We start from the raw sequence: 18,492 nt of genomic DNA on the forward strand, positions 1-18,492 counted from the left end.
CTCTCTGATTCTCATTGTCCCTTGCTCTCCCCTACCCTGGTTTCTTCTGAAAAGAGAACGTATCAGTGGGTAGGAGACAATGCCATGCCTAGCCACATTCTTGACTGTGGACAGTCAGGAGATTACAGCTGAGTGGGACACACACCATGAAGGGAACTGGCCCACCAAATGCAAAGTTCCCAAGTCTTTTGCAACCAGGCATATTGACGTGCATCATAGAAAAGGTTTAGCATCATTGTTTTAAAGAAAGTTTAATAGTCATAATGGTTGCAACACTGTAGCTGCTGCTTCACAGCTTCAGCTCTCCATGTCAGTTACCTAGGTCTTCACAATATCCTAAGATTTAAGTTAGCAAATACCACTATCACTGTATTACAGCTTGGAGACTGGGTTATTTAAGCATACGCTGAAATGGTTTGCTGGATCACAACCACACAGTGTAACTACTTTATGTAAAGCTGTATAGCAAGTTAATAAAAGTGCTAGAATTTTATGGCTCTGTATCCAATGGTTGTTCCCCATCAGATTTGTACTAGGAATGTCAAAGATGTCATTTGATAAGGATCAGGCTTTTGTTTGAAGGAAGCAACCCCAAGCCATGTGCCTGCTTTTGTTAATTATATCCGCCATGTGGACAGTAAGCATCTGAAAATCTCACAGTCTTATTAATGGAAGTGGCTGTACATGTGCTATGTAAGTGTATGTATCTTGTGAACATCTCATTGTATGAATGCAAGTACATATGCATCTATATAATGTCAGTATATCTATAAATAGGATGCTCATCCACATGTAAACAGTCGAAATGGGAATCTAGATGTTCTAGTATGGAATTTATGTCTTCTCCAAACTCTGATTGCAATTTATAAGACTAATGAATGTACAATGCAGTTATACTGGAATTGCAAGACTAAGAACTGATAGTGAATTTGTCACATCAGAAACACTTTTTTACAAGTACTCATTCTTATGCATGATGTGTTACAATTCTGTTGGCTTTTGTTCCCTTTTCTCCCTCTTTTTTAACAATCCTAAAGAGTGTGTTACTATATCACAGACAGTATTTGATTTGCACTTAAGGGAAATATCACACCTTGCAGTTCAGTCTTCTAATAAACCTCAGACCTCCTCTGTTTCTATCACTTAATCTAAAATTTCCAAATCTTGGAAAGAGGCTGATTTCAATGTATTCCCATTTCTATGCTACAGTGCTATACTGCAGTCAAAGAATTTTTCCACATGATGATAGTATTATTGTTATTATTGATTTTGACATATCTGGATCAAGATTCAGATGTGGATGAAGATAAGCAGTTCTTCTAAAAGCTTAATAGTGTTTTCTTCCTTTATTTTCCCACAATCACAGTTGCTCTCTCCTTCCCAGTTCTTTTCGTTCTTTTCTTAAGAGCTTTTCTGTAACTGCAGTTTTTCCCTGAAAAGATATTGTTAACTCAGTGCTAGCTTGTAATGCAAATAGCACATTATTTGTGTATCTTCATTGTGATTTTTGTCCAGAAGCATCAAAGCAAAGAATTTTAAGTGATCAGTGGTTTACCTTCCCTAAGTTATCAGTTTGTGCCCTCTCAGAGAGGGAACTTATTTCTGAAATCCTCAGAAAATCTTAATAATAGCCCAGATTCACCAAAATACCTTGCTTCCTAAATAATTTTAAAAGTCCAGCATATTGATTTTACACTGTGCTTAAAGTATTAAATACTTGTTGAATCTGATCCTAAATATTTTATTTGAAAGCAGCACTATTTATAGTCTTTTAATTAAACATGGTGGATAGTGGGAGTCAAAGCTTAATTTGAAAACTAGAATCTAAATCCTGTTAAAAACTGTTCAAGTTGTAATCTTTTAGTGTGAATGGGATTAAGGAAATCATCCACTGCTTTAATTAGAACTAGTGAGAAATAACGAGACTTTCCTTTCTGTCTTTCTCACTCTAAAAACATCCAATGTGAGCAGCTTCTGTGAAACTTGTGGGTTTGCTTGTACACAGATGTAAGGATTATTTGTGTGCTGCCATTTGCCATTGATTTCAACAGCAGTTTCCACATGTCACGGAAAGCACACCATATAAAGCAGACGTGTGTTCTCCATGTATGCCGGGTCTATAAACCAAGCAGGACATAATTATTTTAATAGAATTTGGACTGACATTGTATATACCATTTTTGAAAGAATTCAGAAGGTTTTATAGAAGAGCACAGCTACAGCACAAAAGTACTAATTAAGATGAACTAATCAAAGTTGAGAAGTGGTTTGGTCCTTGATTTTGGTTACCCAACTGAAGATGCATTAAAGACTGAACTTGAGAGAGTGCACTTTCTTTGCATGAGGGCTATCACAAGCATATCAGATCCAAAAGTAAAAGCATCCTGACTTCCTACAAAGTTGTTTGTGAAAACTGTGGCCTTATTTCTCTCTAGTCACATTATTAGTTGGTTGGGAATAGAGATGGAGGGGAAGCATAAGCTCACCTGGATTAACTTGTCATAGGGCCATACTTAAGAAGCTGAGTATCTAGACTTTTTAGATAAGAGAGTCCGCTCCTGCTATTTGACCTAGGAGAATGAATAAAGATGCTGTGGTCATGTCCTTCCTCCTAGTCATGAAAAAAACCTCATCATTTGGATTTCTCTGATGAGAAAGGCTGTTTCTCATATCCAGTACAGAAGTCTGTGGTATCCAGAGATTGCTGTTGCATGTACGTAAATGACATAATTCCACTGAAAGTTTTAAATAATGCAAAATTAAATAAGTCCACCCTATTGGAGTTCTTTGTCTGAATCTGGTTTTAGTTTTGTTTGTGTTCAGCCTCTAAGAAGATTAGATAACACAGATACAGAAATTACAAAAATTCACTGTGTGTATTAAATTTACATTACATCTTCCAGCATGAATTCAGGTTCTGCTAGCACTTTTAGGAGTCATTAGTGCTCTGCTGAATTTTCCCACACCTGCTTAAAATATGTTGGTTGCAGTGCATGCTGCGAAGTGGGGTTACTTGGCTTATCATTAAGGATAAATCCCAGCTGCAGAGATCTAACAAATCCAGAGGAAGAATTCAGCAAATAATACATTCTGTTTAGTCAGAAGCTCTTGCTAATCCTTCTCTCTGTCTTGAGTATTGCTTTCCCTGTACAATGTGCAATAATCAGCTTGTGTAAGAAATAGATGAGGGAGTACACTGATTAATGAAGGGACTGGAAAAACATAAATATTGAAGAATATCAAGCATTCACTGTATCAAATATTTAAGGTCAGTAGAAGGTTTTGGAGAAGGAGTGGGAGAAAAAGTGAGGGAGAATAGGGCTTAGGGTTCAATGGAAAGTGCTGTGAGGAGTTGTGGGCTTTGGGAACAAGTAGGAGCATTGAAAGTTGATGAGTAATTGAGCTACATGGGATATATTATCTCATGGTGTATTAAGTTCATTTTTGTGATTATCCTTAGGATGTTAGAGTAGGCGTTGGTTAATGGGAGACTAGGGAGAGGGATTTGAGAAGAACAGGGGAGTATGCATAAGAGGAGGGTGAGATACTGGAGCTAGATGGTGAATTGTTAGAGGTTGGGAAAGTATCGTGGGGAAATATTGGATGTTCCTGCTGTATTCTCATACTTTTTCAAGAGCATCTACTTTTGACCATTGTCAGAGAGTGGTCTAGTGTACTGAGCCACTATGGGTGTTCTTCTGCTTTTGTATTAGCTTTTATAGTCTCTGTGAAAGGGTGAAGGCTGGCCCACATGTGGTTAGTTGGCAAAGGAGAATAAAGAATAGTGCCAAACAGAGAAATATGGAAATAGCTTAGTTGGAAAGGCAGACCTCACTGTGGTAACAGGAAACTGGTTAGGCCACCTTAGGATAAGGGCAGAGAGAAGTTAGAAGGTGGTGAGAGCAGAAGCTAAGGATTCATATTCTAAGCTTCCACTCTAGAATCCTTAATCCCATGCTCTAGGAGAACTGTGTTTTCCCAAACATAAATCTGTTTTTCTGAACTCCTGAGCATAAAAAGCATCTATTGCCCTGGCCCACTGCATATCTCACCCTGCTCCATTCACCCCCATCACCCAGCTCACTTTGCTCCTAGGCTTACGAATGTTTTCTGGCACGGGGATTTGGTTCAAATATTGCAAAATACAGTGGAGAACTCTTGATAAGGTGCATGGTTGTACTGTGACGACAACCATAAATATTAGATTAAAACAATAAGTAATTTCATCTAACAATCTAGCTTTTCTTGAAAAGTTTGACTGTCTCCAGCATTTTCAGTATTTAACATTTATATTTAACAGTATGAGAAGTTTAGTATTTTGTTAGTAAGATGGCTTTTGAGTGGAGAGCCCTGAGAAGATGAGATGTAAGCAGAATTATTTCTGAAAGATTCTCTCCACATTTGTGTCTGGCAATCTGGTGCATCCATGGGAAGAAGAGATGTTGGGGGCCAGCTGTTTCTCGCAGCTTGCCAATGGGGTCTGCATCACATCAATAATGTCAGTCATTCACCTCGGTGAATAATAAATAATGTGCACATCCACAGAAATGTGAGATATTATAGCGAAATGTTATATACAAAGATGTACTTCAGATTTTAGAAGTTTCAAATATCTGTGTGTTTGTAAAATTAAAACAAACCTAAGAACCAAAATTATAGTTCATTTTTCAGCTCTAAGTTTGTGTGCTACTTATGTGGAGAAGGTACAGAATTCATTACATTCAGCACAAACATCTCTGCCTTCAAAGAGGAACTAAACTGTTCTTATCAGTACTGGAGCCACTAAAATTCTCAATAATAATTTTTGGTATCTAGTTATTATTTAATTTTAATTGAATTATTTTATACACACATAGTTCAATAGAGAACCTAAATTTCCCAGTCAAGATCATGGCTGTGATGTTCAAGGATCTGCAGACAGAAACCAACATGTGTTTTTTACCACATTATGGGAAACAGTTTCCACCCAAGAGTTAGCTAAGAGTTTAATCCTGCAATTAGTATGCTCTCTGCCCAGAAACTATCACTTGCAGCACAGGAAGACAGATGGATTTTGGATTAGAAAGAAATCTCTCCCACAACAGAGTAATGCACAATTTATCAGATATAACTTGGGACAGTGGTTCATACTCCTCTGAAGCAGCTCTGGAAGACAGGATATCAGAAAATTATTAGTTGTGTTTCATTCCAATACAAAGTGGGGTCCGTTGTGTCAGACACTGTATAAACAAATAGTAAGAGACTACTCCAGTCCCTAGCATTTTACAATCTACATAGGCAAGGCAAACAAAACTATAGGGGAAATATAAAGATATGACAAGAGAACACAATTTGCCTGTGATCACAGAGCTGATTGGTGATAGAGCAAGGAACCAAATCCAAATGTTTGAGTTTCAAACTCTGCAGTCTGTACTACGGTTGACCTTACTATTAGATGATTATTAGTTTCTTCTGATGAGTTGTCGTAGTTTTCTTTCGTATTTGGTGTTATTTTTATGTCGGAATTGCTGCACAAAGAATAAACCCCAGGAGGAGCAGGAAGCTAGTTACCCTACTTACGTGAAAAAGAGCAAAGCAGTATTAGATCTATAGTCAAGGTAGATTTAAATGTTTATATGTTCTTTTTTGTATATATACTAAAAAAGTGTATCATCAAGGATTATTTTAAGCAAAAAATAGCAGCTGGCTTTGAAATCAATGAATATAATCTGTAACAGGTACATATATAAAGCATGAAGTAATTCCTGGCATTCCTCATTTGATACAGTATCTGAAAGTTGGGGAGAAAACATTAGAATCCAGGAAAGCTACACAAAGTATTTTATTTTATGATTTTTTTTTCCTTCAAGTGGATGAACACGCATTACAAACATGCCCTACACCTGTAAAATCTAGTTATATGGCAGGTAACCAGGGAATATTCTGTGTTTTAAAATGAAATCTGCACATTGAATCAGGCAGAGAACAGCTGGCTTAGAAATCAGCCTGAGAATCACAATAATCTATGAAAGGTATTTGTGTTAGCATTAAACATTTTTGCATGCTGCCAGTGCAGAAGATAGCCTCTGAGCTTTGTGGATTAAGGAAGTAGCTGGGATGACTTTCTGGAATCGGGTTGCCTTGTTAAGAATGGAAAACTCAATTAAAAGTTAGTTATGAGAAAGCTACGTGAGCCCCTATGATTTACCGCTGCACAATGCGGATTCATGTTTCCAAAAGCAGAGTTTTCAGTCAAATCCATGTCAGGTTATTAGGGAATAAGGTTATGGTCGTTTCTGCAGCATGTCACTGCTATATATGCACGAGTATCTGATAAGCAGTAGAAAGGCAAATGAAGATAAAAAAACCCTGTTCTTTAACAACCAAATACAAATACAAGACTAACTAAAGCACAAACTAGGGAGATGCATTCCTGGGTATAGGAAACAATGGATTATTAGACTTCGTTAAATTGTACGCAGGCATTGAAAGTAGGCATTCACTTCCTACAGCATCTCTAGTTCTCATGTTAGGACGTGAATCCCATTTTTTCTACAAACAAACTGGAATTGACACAGCTACTTTTAATCCACACTTCTAGGTACTTCAGACTGAGCGTGGATGCTTTTCTCTTGGATTTTGCTTGAGCTTATGCCTATACAAAATCATTTACAAAATAGGCAATTATAAAGGAAAATTAACTAAAATTAGATTAAACAAAAGCTAAAATTAAATGGAAACAAAAAAACTATTAGTATGGAACAAAAGTGCCCACACACAGACTTAGTTCAGAATAACTAATTGTATGAAGTAAAACCAACTGGTTTTTTGGTTCCAATTTTTTGTGCTGAGAAGCTCTAGAACCTCTGGCAATTAAAGTATGATTGTTCTTGTGATGCAAATACTTACGAATATTCTAAAGCCGTTTTAAATTGCCAGCACAGTGTAAAATAGACACAGCACTGCTGAAAATGAAGCCACAGGCCCTTCATATTTTATAAGGATTTTTAGGAGACAACTCTTGCCAATCACCTGAGGTAAAAGAAAGGAGAGGAGAGGTCGAAGGGTTTGCACTGAAAAAGCAGATTGTGGAAAGCAGGAGAAATACAGTAAATGAAAATCCACAAGTACAAATGGCAAAGGATCAAAGGTGAGAGGCTGTGTAGGAGGGAGGTGCTACTGATGCTCCCAGACATTCAAGGATGGAAAAATTCCATTAAAACTAAGCACCTGCTGCTTAAGATTAAGGCTTCAAAATTACAAACCATGTCAGTAAAAGCATTTTACTTCACAGTTTAAAGGGGAGCTAAAGGAAACAGCAAAAGCATTAGGAGGTGGAAAAAGAGAGAATGGGGAAATATTTTAATGAAACTGATCTGTGCACATTTAAGATGGGATATTGCTTAGGCATGGCTGGTTTTAATCTGATTTTAATTTTTGTTCCCCAGCTTTTCAGCTGTCTTCTTGAGCAAAAAGAGACTTTTTTTGTTTTGTTTTGTTTAGTAAGAGGATACGCAACCAAGCTTTGGATGGCTTCCTAACCTTGTGCTTCATTCCTCTTCATGGGTGTGTCTTGACTCTTAAATTTCTGTTTCTTAATCCTACTCTAGTCTTTGTGGGCGAGGAGAGACGATTTCTGACTCTTTTGCCCATTGTAGGGGGAGAACGCAATGCTGGAATCCCTTCTGATGGAGTAAAGGCTGGCAAACATTAGAAACCACAAGAACTTAGATACAGAACCAGCCCGTACTTAACTGACATACACATGCTCACATCAGCGTGCCCACGCAACCAAAAACCACACTGGAGGCTGCTTGGTTTGAAATGGCTGTTTCTCCTGCCCCATACTGCTTTGATATTTGCAAGTGGATGAGCTGAATATCACATGTCAGGCATTGGCAGCAGGCAATGGAAAGCCAAAAAGCTGTTCCCAGTCCTTCACACTGAGACAGAGTTTGATAAAATTGTCCCTTATAAATAGGTGGAAAAAAACAGCCTAATCTGCAGTGTGCCCCGTGTCTAGTCCCACTCACAGACTCCAACTTAAGGACGCTTTTTTCCCTTTAAAGAATTTAAGATTAACCTGGTTTTTGCTTTTAAATAGGAAATAGGAAAAAAAGAAGTTGCTAAAAGGAGTTATATGTCTAGAGTTTTCCTTTCCCCTGCTCGATGAAGGGATATTCGCTTTTCTTGTCTACTTTGAATACCAGATGTCTCTGCACAGTCAAATTGAGACATCCTGAAAGAGAAAGATTTTCAGATGTCCTCAGTTTTTTCTGGAAACGGGGCCCCTTTAAAGATGTCTCAAGTATGACACTCAAAAACAGAGTCGTCCCAGATTGCTCAGTGCTTTTCAAAACTCAGCCAGCATTTTTAGTAGCCTATGCCTCAAGGAGTCTGGGCACCTTACCCAAAAAGAGCTAAAAATGTAATTTGCAGTTCTTCAAGTAATCCAAAACAAAGTATCAAATCCCTTCCCATCTTCCTTTGCCAGGGAAAGTCCCTGTGCACTGGAACTGGCCTCATTCTGCTGCACAAGGGACAGCAGAAGTAAATGGAGGGTGGAGTGGGAGAGCTTTTGGAAGAATGATCAGGCTGTGCATAGTGCTCAGCCCTACTTAATCACAGATGCCTTGCTTGAGAATCGAGTTCCAAGTATTTCCATGGTGCTCAAACACAGAGTTACCTGGCTGTCGTCTGTGCTGAAGAATTCCAGCCACCACAATTTCCTTGGCTGCGCTGCAGCTGATGGCTTTTTCCATTATTTTAATACTCAGTAGATCCTTACTTGGTGTGGGTCACTAACCAGGCAAGAAAGTATCAACCAACTGCTGAATTTTCCAAATGTGAAGGTTTATATGCCTGTCTATTGTGGTCACAGAGGAACACTCTAAAGATGTGTAGAATAAATGTGCGTGGCAATACGCATACCACATGTGACAGACACATGATTTGGCATGTTACTAAATGTCTGATCTATGCCTTTTTATAACAATACATTGGGACTTAATCCTTTGGCCAAAACAAGGGATTGTTGAGCAAAAATTAGTCAATGTAGAAGTCTTAGAAGTGATTGAAAGTAGTTCTACTACAGATGGACTGAAGAAGGCTTTCGTTTCTTGGTTTCTTTTTCTTAACAGGCTAAGATGGATGTCATAAGGCATTAATCATCCTAAATAAATGAATAAATGATCTCTACTTATATACAGATGGGTTGTGGTGAGGTTAGGGAATAAAGCAAAGCAATGTGATAGACTGCTTCTGTCATGAACCATTTGCCACCCAGCTCACTTTCTATTCTGGCTACCAACTATTGCTGCCGTAGGAGCTGTTATAATGGGTTTTAATACCATCAGAGAGGAATGCCAGGTAGACCTGTAGAACAGACACACTGGTTTTGAAAACAGAGCAAAGCATGATTGGAGCCATCACAAATAATCATCTTAATATAAATTCCCCATGCAAGGTGCACTGAAAAGAGCTGGTCCACTCTTTAGAGGTATAAAAAGGGGACACAGAAAAATGCTTTTTCTTCTGTGCAACAATCTGTACCCTGTTCCAATGTTCACACTTACAGAAGGATACAGAAATAACTACACCAAGACTTCAAGGACAGGCCACAGAAAAATGTTCCCTAAGAGCTGGAAGATCAGACTTTTGAACCTTGTCAGGGTGTTTGGGAGCAATAAATGCATTTTCAAAAGTTGCTAAGGAGAATGTTTTTAGTTATTTTTACCAGTTACTTGGAAAAAGCTTAAAGCCTCCTACCCTGAAACACTGCTGGTTTAGTGAGTAAGAGATTAGAAAGAAAATTATACCCAGCCTTAGGATCAGGCTTTGTATGTTCTTCAGTAAACATTGTCTTGCATCTGTGGATTAAGAGACTAGAATCAACTTCAGGTATCTGGGTCTCAGCTGGTTGCCTAAAGAGTAAGGAAGAGCTCATCTACTCCTACTCTGATGATGCACAGCTGTCCAAGATTACTTTTGGGGTCTCTGAAGAACCAAAGAATCTAACCTATAGCTGTAGGCAAGACACAGTAAAAGGACAAATTGGTGCACTGAGGAGATACAGACACTTTCTGGGTTGGCTGGTGTGTCTGATTCCAACATACAGGGTCACATTAACCGCAAGGCATGGGACTTGGAAATAGTTTTCACCAGGCTCAGTAGGAGGGCCCTGAGGAGCTTCTTGCCTTCCTGCACAGCTGGGGGCATGATTCACATTCCAGAATCATGTGAGCATGTTGCAACCAGGCAATTCTCTGTCCTTACAGGAGACTCATTTCAGGTAGCATTTTTTATTTTTTTTGTTCCATACTAGGAGCACACTTCTCACTAATTACTTTCCTTAAGATACAGTAATTAAGGCCTTTAGGTTTACAGTTAAGATGTCTACGTGAAACAATATGTGGCTTGACCTCTCAACTATCAGAAGAGGTTCAGGTAAACCATTTTAACCGCAATCCTGTTGCATGGGAAGTTTTTCTAACGGGCAGTTCAGAAATTCATATGTTTTATGCCCAGAAATAACCATTATGATCATATAGTCTGGCCTCCTGCATAGCACAAGCCTTTCAGCCTCACCCCATAATTTCTGCATTAGGTACACATCTTGTGGTTAACCTGCATCCTGTGGTGGGATTATATGTTGAGGTTTGTATAGATTAGATTATGACTTGAGACAAATTATGTTTTTAGCTTGGATTTTCAGTAGTTTAGGCTTGCCTCACTAGGTTTGTTCTTTCAGAGTTTTGCAGGATTTCTTGTTACTCTCCTTTGCCATCTAGTTCTTCAGCTCATTACTGCAAGAGCAATTTACATTAAACTAGAAGTCTCCAGTTTCCTTGCCTTGGGCTTCCACAGCTTGAAGGTACCTTCCACAGTACTGTAGAAAAGATGCCTAGAAGTTGTTCCATGAACACTGGAACTAAATATTGTTGTCCTTTAGACTTACATCCTTTAGGAGCCCTATATGTAATCCTTGTGATAACCTGAACTTTCCTCATGTCCTTTATGCCTTGTCTCCTCAGGGAAGGAGGACAGGATGTGCTAGGTGACTCTTAAGAGAGCTGTATCTCCATTTACTGGTGAACCATTTGCAGCCAAACAGAATATAAAACAGCTGAATTCTTTGGTGGTTTTTGGTTTGGTTTTTGGTTGTTTTGTTTCATTTTAATGTCATCAGGGCACTACTTTGGCTGTCCTGTCCTTCAACAGTTGTCATTTTTCACAACATTAGTAAGAACTTAATTTTCCCTGGAGTTTCTACACTTTTATCAAGATTGACAGATTCAGAAGTTACTGTGTGTGGCAGGGACAAGGCAGACAAACAGATTATTAGAAAGCACAGCCATGCAAATTTGTTTCCTTAGGAAATGGAGCCACAGATTGTTACCTAGGGAATTTACAGTTCTTTAAAATTGCTACCTGTGAGTATTTTTACTAGTCATCTTCCTTCCTGTCTTTGAATCTTCTGTTAAGGTCTTTGGGGGTTTCGAGAAGGAGTGGGACCGTGTCAGTCTGTACAAGAAGTTAGGCCAAATTTTTAGTATTGTGGGGTGATACATGTGGGAAGCAGTAGACAGCACCTTACTGCAACTTTCTTAAAGCTTTTTGGTGCCAAGAGTCCTCACGCAAAATTGTGTTATTCGAATGGTGTAATTATGCAGGATTACTCTCAAATATGCAACCAGAGTGACTGATAAATGATTTCCTTTACTCCAGCAGTCAGGCAAGATTAATTAGGTACAGTTAGTGTGGTGACACTTTGAAAATGTAAAGCATTATATAAATGTTGAGTGGTATTTATGCTGATTATATCCAGGATGTTGGTTGATAGGAAATACATTAAATTGTTTTTTAATGCATTTCTATATATGCAGCTTCAGGTGAGAAAGTACTTTTATAAATGTACTTGGCAAATGGTTTTAAGAATTGTGTAATGCATGCTTTGAATGCCTAAGTGTGAGCTTAAATGTGGCCTGATTTCTAGACACCCAACTATGGCTATCACACATAAACTATGTTTATGCTCTGCCTGTCGACTCATTCCCCTCACAATTCTTCAGTTTTTACATTCTCAACTCTTGTGATGTTGGACAGTCTTCGTAGCTCTCCCATGGCAGTCAGCATTGGCCAAATGAGAAAAGGTAATGAGGTGGCTTGTGGATATTTCTGGTGTTGTTACTATTTAATGCCCTCCTTATTTTACGGTTTGCTGCTACGATTTACTGATTTATTTGTATCCGTGTTTGCATAGTACCTAGAATATGGTTTAGTTTTTTTTTTTTTTAATTACCATCTGAAAAAGTTTGTCCATCCTCTCCACTCTCAGTTACTCATTCCTACTCATCCTGCCAAAGTTTTCCACCCTCTCAGTGTTGCTGGATGCCAAGTGAACACTTTGTGTGCTGTGCTTTAAGTGGGGGAGGAATGGAAGCTGCAGTGAGGGAAGGAGGAGCAAGTCTTTGAATATTATTTCCATAGTCGCTTTTTTCCAAGTTCTAATGTAATGCAAGAGGAAAGGATTTTTCCCAGTGATTAAGTAGATTCCTGAAAAGTCCCCAAAGCTCCGAAACTTTCAGATCTATGGTAAGAAAAAGAAAAAAGTGGGAGTTTCCTGTGAAGATGGAGTGGATCATTCATTCTGGAGGCCTTCTTGAAGCCTGTGTGCACTACTTTTTAATGTCTGCGTGAACTTTTCTACTCTGTGTTTCATCAAGGGGAAGAAGCCTGGTGTAAAGGCAGTGTAGCCAAGCTGGGCTGTACTGTGTGCTCAGGCACCCCATCTTCTCAGCTGTGAATAACAGATTGGCAGAAGTCACGGCTGTGGCCAAAGGGAAGAGACCAGACACTCAAAACAACGTCTTCCTGGTCTATTCCTGGCAATGTATCCTTGCGAACATCACTTCTAGTGCCCAAATGTGGAAGCCCCTCTTGCTGACCTATTCTGTACCATTTTCCTTTTCATTACCTTAAAAGTCACTGCTTATTTGCTGCTGGTCCTCCCTTAGGCCGGTTTCATAATCAGCCGATTGCATGCTCCAAACGCTTGACCTGTATGGGATCTGGGTGCAAATGTTTCAGCTCTGGGCCATCGCTGTTGACTGTTGATGATGTTTCGTTGGAATTGCAAAACTGTTATGTAGCAACACTGTGTTATTGGAAGAGGCACAAGTGTTTGGTTTGGTTTTGTGTGATTCCTACATGTATATAAACCACACTGTGAGCTGGGATAGAACTAACTAGTGGTGTTGGGTTTCTCATTGCTCTTTTTCGCAAATGTAGATGATATGTTGCGAGCAGAATGTATGCACATACATTTGCTCAGACTTCCCCTTTCTTTACCTTGTCCCGCTTGAATAATAACAAATCATGACTATTCCCTGGGCTTGGCTGTCCCCTGGCCTGATTCCCTCTACACAGTTTGAGAATTAGATTGCTTCAATATGCTCTGACCTGTGCTGTAGAAAAAGTGTTATCTGGTGACTGCTTCACAATGCTGTAGGACTGCTATTTGTCAGGACAAAGCAAAGATTACTACCTTTATCCAGTTTTATATACTGTGCTTTGCACCTTTAATATAATTTAAATTCAACTTTAATTTCTGCTACTTGTGGAGTAAAACTAACTTTGCTTCTGCAGCTCCAAATCTCAGCAGTGCTCAGTGACACCTTGCAAAGTCTGCCACATGTTTCACCCATTTCGGCTGAATGTTCAAAGGCATTTAATTTTTCCAGGGCCCTTCCTGTGGACCTCTTTCAGTGATCTTATCTCATTTTTGTCTTTTGCTTTAATACATTCAGTATGTCTTAGCCTGATAGCTCAGTTTGATGACTAGCAATACTATATAGTAGATAGGCATTAAAGAAATATAATTTATTACAAGGATGTTGAGTTCAAGTAGCAAGGAAGTCTTCGAGATATCTTGGTACAGTTGTCATCGTGGTTGCAACTGATAAAAATTTCGTTATTGCACTATTAACTCTTGTACATTAACTCTTGTACATGGTATGCACAGCATGTATTTTAGCAATGTGCCAAAGTCAAAATGGTAATAATAATAAAAGAAAATTAGGCTGGAATTTAAATGTGGTGAAAGAGCCCTTTGGTTTATTGGTAATAATAATCAAAGAAAACAAAACAAAGAAAAAGAAAAACACAAAGAAACCACCCATCCCTTCATTCCATTTTTCAGGTGACCATTTGTGTCCCTTCAACCTGATGTGTGAATTGAGTATAGTGCTTTGCTTACATCCAGGATGCACAGGTGACTGCTGTCTTACCTCCTCCAGCTAGGAACCTTTCATCTACCCCAGCAAAGGCCTGTTTTCATCTGCAAGGCTCCCTGTAACTTACCCACATGCAAATGCTGCTGACCTTAATTAAAGCAGTTCACCTCTCTCTGCCTCAAGGGATGGTTTCTTCATAAGGCAGTTGTGTTTAATTAGCATTTGCATAGCATTCTGCTCGTTGCTCTCTGGGAGCGTTGTTGTTCAGTAGGAGCGTGGGATTGCTGAAGCCTGACTGGCAAGCTTTGCACCTTCCTAATTGCCACAGAAGCCAAGTAGAAGTTATACAAGGAAAGAACAGAGAATCGTTAATGATGGATCATTAGCAAGTAGCTCCTTTGAATGAATGTAGATAACTTTATAACTCTATCAAAGTGAAAAGTAGCATGATGAATTATACATCAAACAATAAAAGCTCAAGAAAGACACTGGTTTTATAATTGCTGTGCAATTTTCTAGAATGCTCTAGTCTGTAAGATTAATTTCTTTGGGAAGTATGAAGCATTCTGTGCCTGTTGTACACTTAATGTCAAATTCTTTTTTCTTTCATTAGAGGTTTTATTCTGTGTCGTTTGATATGCCTACAAAAACTCCCAGGATTTGAGATACACATTTTTTATACTAGCAAATTTACACAAGCAAGTAAAAAGTGTATAGCTACTAAAGTTTATTTTCTAGTACCTAACTTCAGTTTCCTTTGCAATTTTATTCAAATATTTCTCATTCATCGTGGACATGAAAAATTATTTAATTCCTCCTTGCAGAAAGATTGCCTGGATTTTTGTTTTGTGGGTTTTTTTGTTGTGGTGGGTTTTTGTTGTTGTTGTTGTTGGTTGTTTTTTACATTTTTTTTTAAGTCACTCCTGAAGACGTTTTCCCTGGCCCTTCTTTTTAGGTCCAGAATCCGACTTTGTTAAGTTTGTCATGTTTTCTCTGATTATTTCAGTTGCTGTCCTGTAGAGCCTCTTCAGGTGTTCCAGGTGGCTTTGCAGTGGAGGCCCCACACCAGACACTGCTCCATCTGTGACCTGCCAGCTCTGTCTAGAGCAAAAAGATTATTTCATCTGTCCTGAAGTTCTATCTCATGTTTGTACATCCCTGTATGAGACTTTCCTTTTTCGCAACACCATGATGTTGTTGACTCATCTTCACTTTGTGATCTAGAATAACCTCTAACTACTCCTACCTTGCTTTGTCCCCTACCCTGTATTTATATAATTAAATGTAGTTCCTTCCCCTTGACATTATTTAATTTCACCCTGTTTTATCAATCCATTTCTCCAGCATAGCCAAGTCATTGTGAAATTTGCCTCACAGTCAGTTTTAGCTTGAAGTCCTCAGAAACCTGAGCAGGTATGACCTGAGGCCCATCAGCCAACCCACTAAAAATATACTGATTAGTGCTTCATCCTGAACAGGTTGCTCTGCAGCTCAACTGAAAAGTTTTTCTGTTTTAGAAGATCCAAGGTAACAGTTCTTTGAACATGGTTTCCCTCTCAGTGTTGCACCTAGTTTTGGATTTACCTAGACCACATTTATTTTGTGAGTTTATGGAAAATAGCAGAGAATTTTATTTCTGAAAGTCAAATCTTGATCTGGCATCCTAGTGGTCAGAAAGTCATCTCACCTGACTTTGGATGTCTGGGTAGTAGAGGTCTGCATCTAAAGTACTTGTCTGCCATCTCCTTTATGGAGAAACATAGGTGATCAAAGTTCATGTGGCCAGATTTAGTCACTTACCAGTGTCTTAGAAGAACTACACTTTGTGTCTTTTTATCTGCAGTGACTCCAAAGGGAGTATAAGCTACTAAACATCTATATCTAGGCTATTGGAATCTAAAGTTAGATGGGATGTATCTCACCTCCAGCCTTTCTCCTGGTAGAAAGACAAGATATCAAGTGTACACTATTTGTTCTTAATAGATACGTGCTGGCTGTTAGTCGTCTCTTTAGTACTTTCAGTGTGATTATTTACTCCAGTATTTAATGGAACTTGAAGTTAAATAATTTGATCCATAATTTCCCAACTCAGCCTCCATTATACCTGACCTCTTCCAGGAGCATTCTCATCAGGAACATACCAGATCAGCTCAAGAAAACGCCCATTTTTCTAAGCATCATTTATCTTATTTTGACCCACTTGGAGGTGGATACCTGTACTGTATTGATAATTTGATCACAGTTGATGAAGACTCTTTAAAGAATGACATATTCTGGCAAACTACATGACATTTGTCAACATCTTTCCTCAAATAAGTAGTAAATCAGGTAGTGAACTTCCCTATTCTTGCCATTACAGGATGACTTACTGTGAGATTAATTTCCCTTGCTGGTTAGCATCCTATTTCTTTAGAAAGAAGTCAAACACAGTTCTGCCTATTGGGGTGCCCTATGTATTTTTTTACATTTCTAAGTAAAGCTGTAGTGCATAGGCAAAGACATAACTATGCATAGCTTTCTCTGTAAATTCTTTTTGATGATGTAATAAAGACCTTGCCTATGAATAGAGGAATCCTATTGCCAGTTGTCCAAAGTGTCAAAGTTTCTTGAATTTTGTAGTAGTGTTTTCAGCTGACAGTTTGGGAAATTGTCTTCTATTTCCATATAAAACAATTAGTCTTTCTATGCATATGCTGAGTGTACGTCTCAGTTTTGATCCCAAGGAAAATTTGTGGCTCATTCACTCTTCTGAGACCGACAATAATGGTATAGCTACTAGTCTGCTAATGAACCATGCTGAATTCTCTGTTCAGTTCAGTGCAGAGGATTGCTAAAAAGTGAGATCTGACTACCTGCAATAGGCATGAAAGTCCTCATATAATCGCCAACTTCCTTGAGTGATTTCCACCTCTGAAATTACTCTTCCCAGAGTAAATAAACCATTGTTGAGTTTCTTATGGCTGCTACTACCTATAATTTTGAAAGGAAATGTAAAACAAGCTGGAAATATCTTTGCTATGCATGATACCAGTTGTACCTCACCACAAGATAGTGGAGCACATTGCAGAGGTACCTGAGCTGTTGCTAACTGGAGATGGTGCTTCCATCATCCAGTGCTGCTCCGACAGCAGCAACAGTGTGTTAACATGACGTGTCATTGCGTTCTTAAGTTTGTGCCTTCTCCTGTTGTAGATGGAGTTATGGGGATTTGGGGATTTCTGCAGCTTGTTTCTTTGTGTGGGTTGGGCATTGTCGTTCAGCTAGCAGAGTGGTAGATTTGTGATATAGGATGACTCAGATATACATACCACTGGGAACAAGGGGAAGACTTTCTTAACGTTGAACAAATATTCAGCAATTCTACATTTGGGTGAACTACTTTAAACCAGCTTATTGGTACGTTATTCTGAACTGCAATTTTTTTAGTCTGTAATTCCAGAATATAAAATTTCTGTGGTAAGGACTCTGATAAGACTGCCATTAAAATGAAATACTTTCCTTTAAACTAATGTAGATGCTTCAATATAAATATGGGCTTTTGAAAATAATTTCCCTTCTCTCTGATTTTTTTTACAGGACCAGCTGTCAGATACAGTGAATTTGCCGTGTCACATCCCAAACCACCTCCACTTGTTGGACAGCATACAGTGGAGATACTGAAGGGCATGCTGGGGTATGAGGATGATGCCATAGAAGAATTGCTCTGTACTGGTGTTGTTGCTCAGCATGAGGTCAGATAAGGAACATTAGCTACATTCCTTCACACTGAGTTCACATTACTTTGTCCTCTCTTTGCTCCCTTCAGCTCCCCTAATGGGACTCAAAGAGAAGACATAATTTAATTCCTAATTTTCTTCCATGTGTGTTTGTGTGATTTTAACACTGATGTATCAAATAAACAATCTCATACTGGCTGAGTGAAAGATTTTCTTGGGGGGGGGGGTGGGGATAAATGTAATTATACAGTCCTGTGTGGCTACTCATTTTCTATACTTCATGTGGGAAATGGAGTTCTTATCATAATTACAGTAATTACCTAAATGTTTGTCCCCAGAAGGACATAATCTTAGTGAAAAGAAACAGAGCCTTAAAAATACGTATACTAGACTCTCCACTTGCAGAAATCTGTCTTGTACAATTATTTTAGCAGAAAATCAATTATGTAACAATCGGTGGTTTATCTGGGAGATTTGGAACAGAATCATCAGTCATGAACTCTTCCTTCATCTCTATCTTAAATCATGGGTAGAGTAACCATTCCAAAGCTCGCTTCTGTTCC

At 38.7% G+C, this 18,492-nt stretch overlaps 1 protein-coding gene across 7 annotated transcripts in view; it reads left to right on the forward strand.

Annotated features, from left to right (window-relative positions):
• Positions 1-18,125, forward strand: part of SUGCT (succinyl-CoA:glutarate-CoA transferase) — a 351,481-nt gene extending 333,356 nt beyond the window's left edge. For 5 of the 7 annotated variants that reach the window (XM_065831652.2, XM_071804763.1, XM_071804768.1 and 2 more), the window contains one exon: positions 17,790-18,125. In XM_065831652.2, the coding sequence (XP_065687724.1) occupies positions 17,790-17,953 (164 nt within the window). In that variant the 3' untranslated portion in view covers positions 17,954-18,125. The remainder of the gene's footprint in view (positions 1-17,789) is intronic. The other 2 variants (XM_071804762.1, XM_071804766.1) reach the window with 2 other exon arrangements.
• The last annotated feature ends 367 nt before the right edge of the window (positions 18,126-18,492 follow it).

Source organism: Patagioenas fasciata, chromosome 2 (assembly GCF_037038585.1).
Source record: "Patagioenas fasciata isolate bPatFas1 chromosome 2, bPatFas1.hap1, whole genome shotgun sequence".
Classification (NCBI taxonomy): Eukaryota; Metazoa; Chordata; class Aves; order Columbiformes; family Columbidae; genus Patagioenas; species Patagioenas fasciata.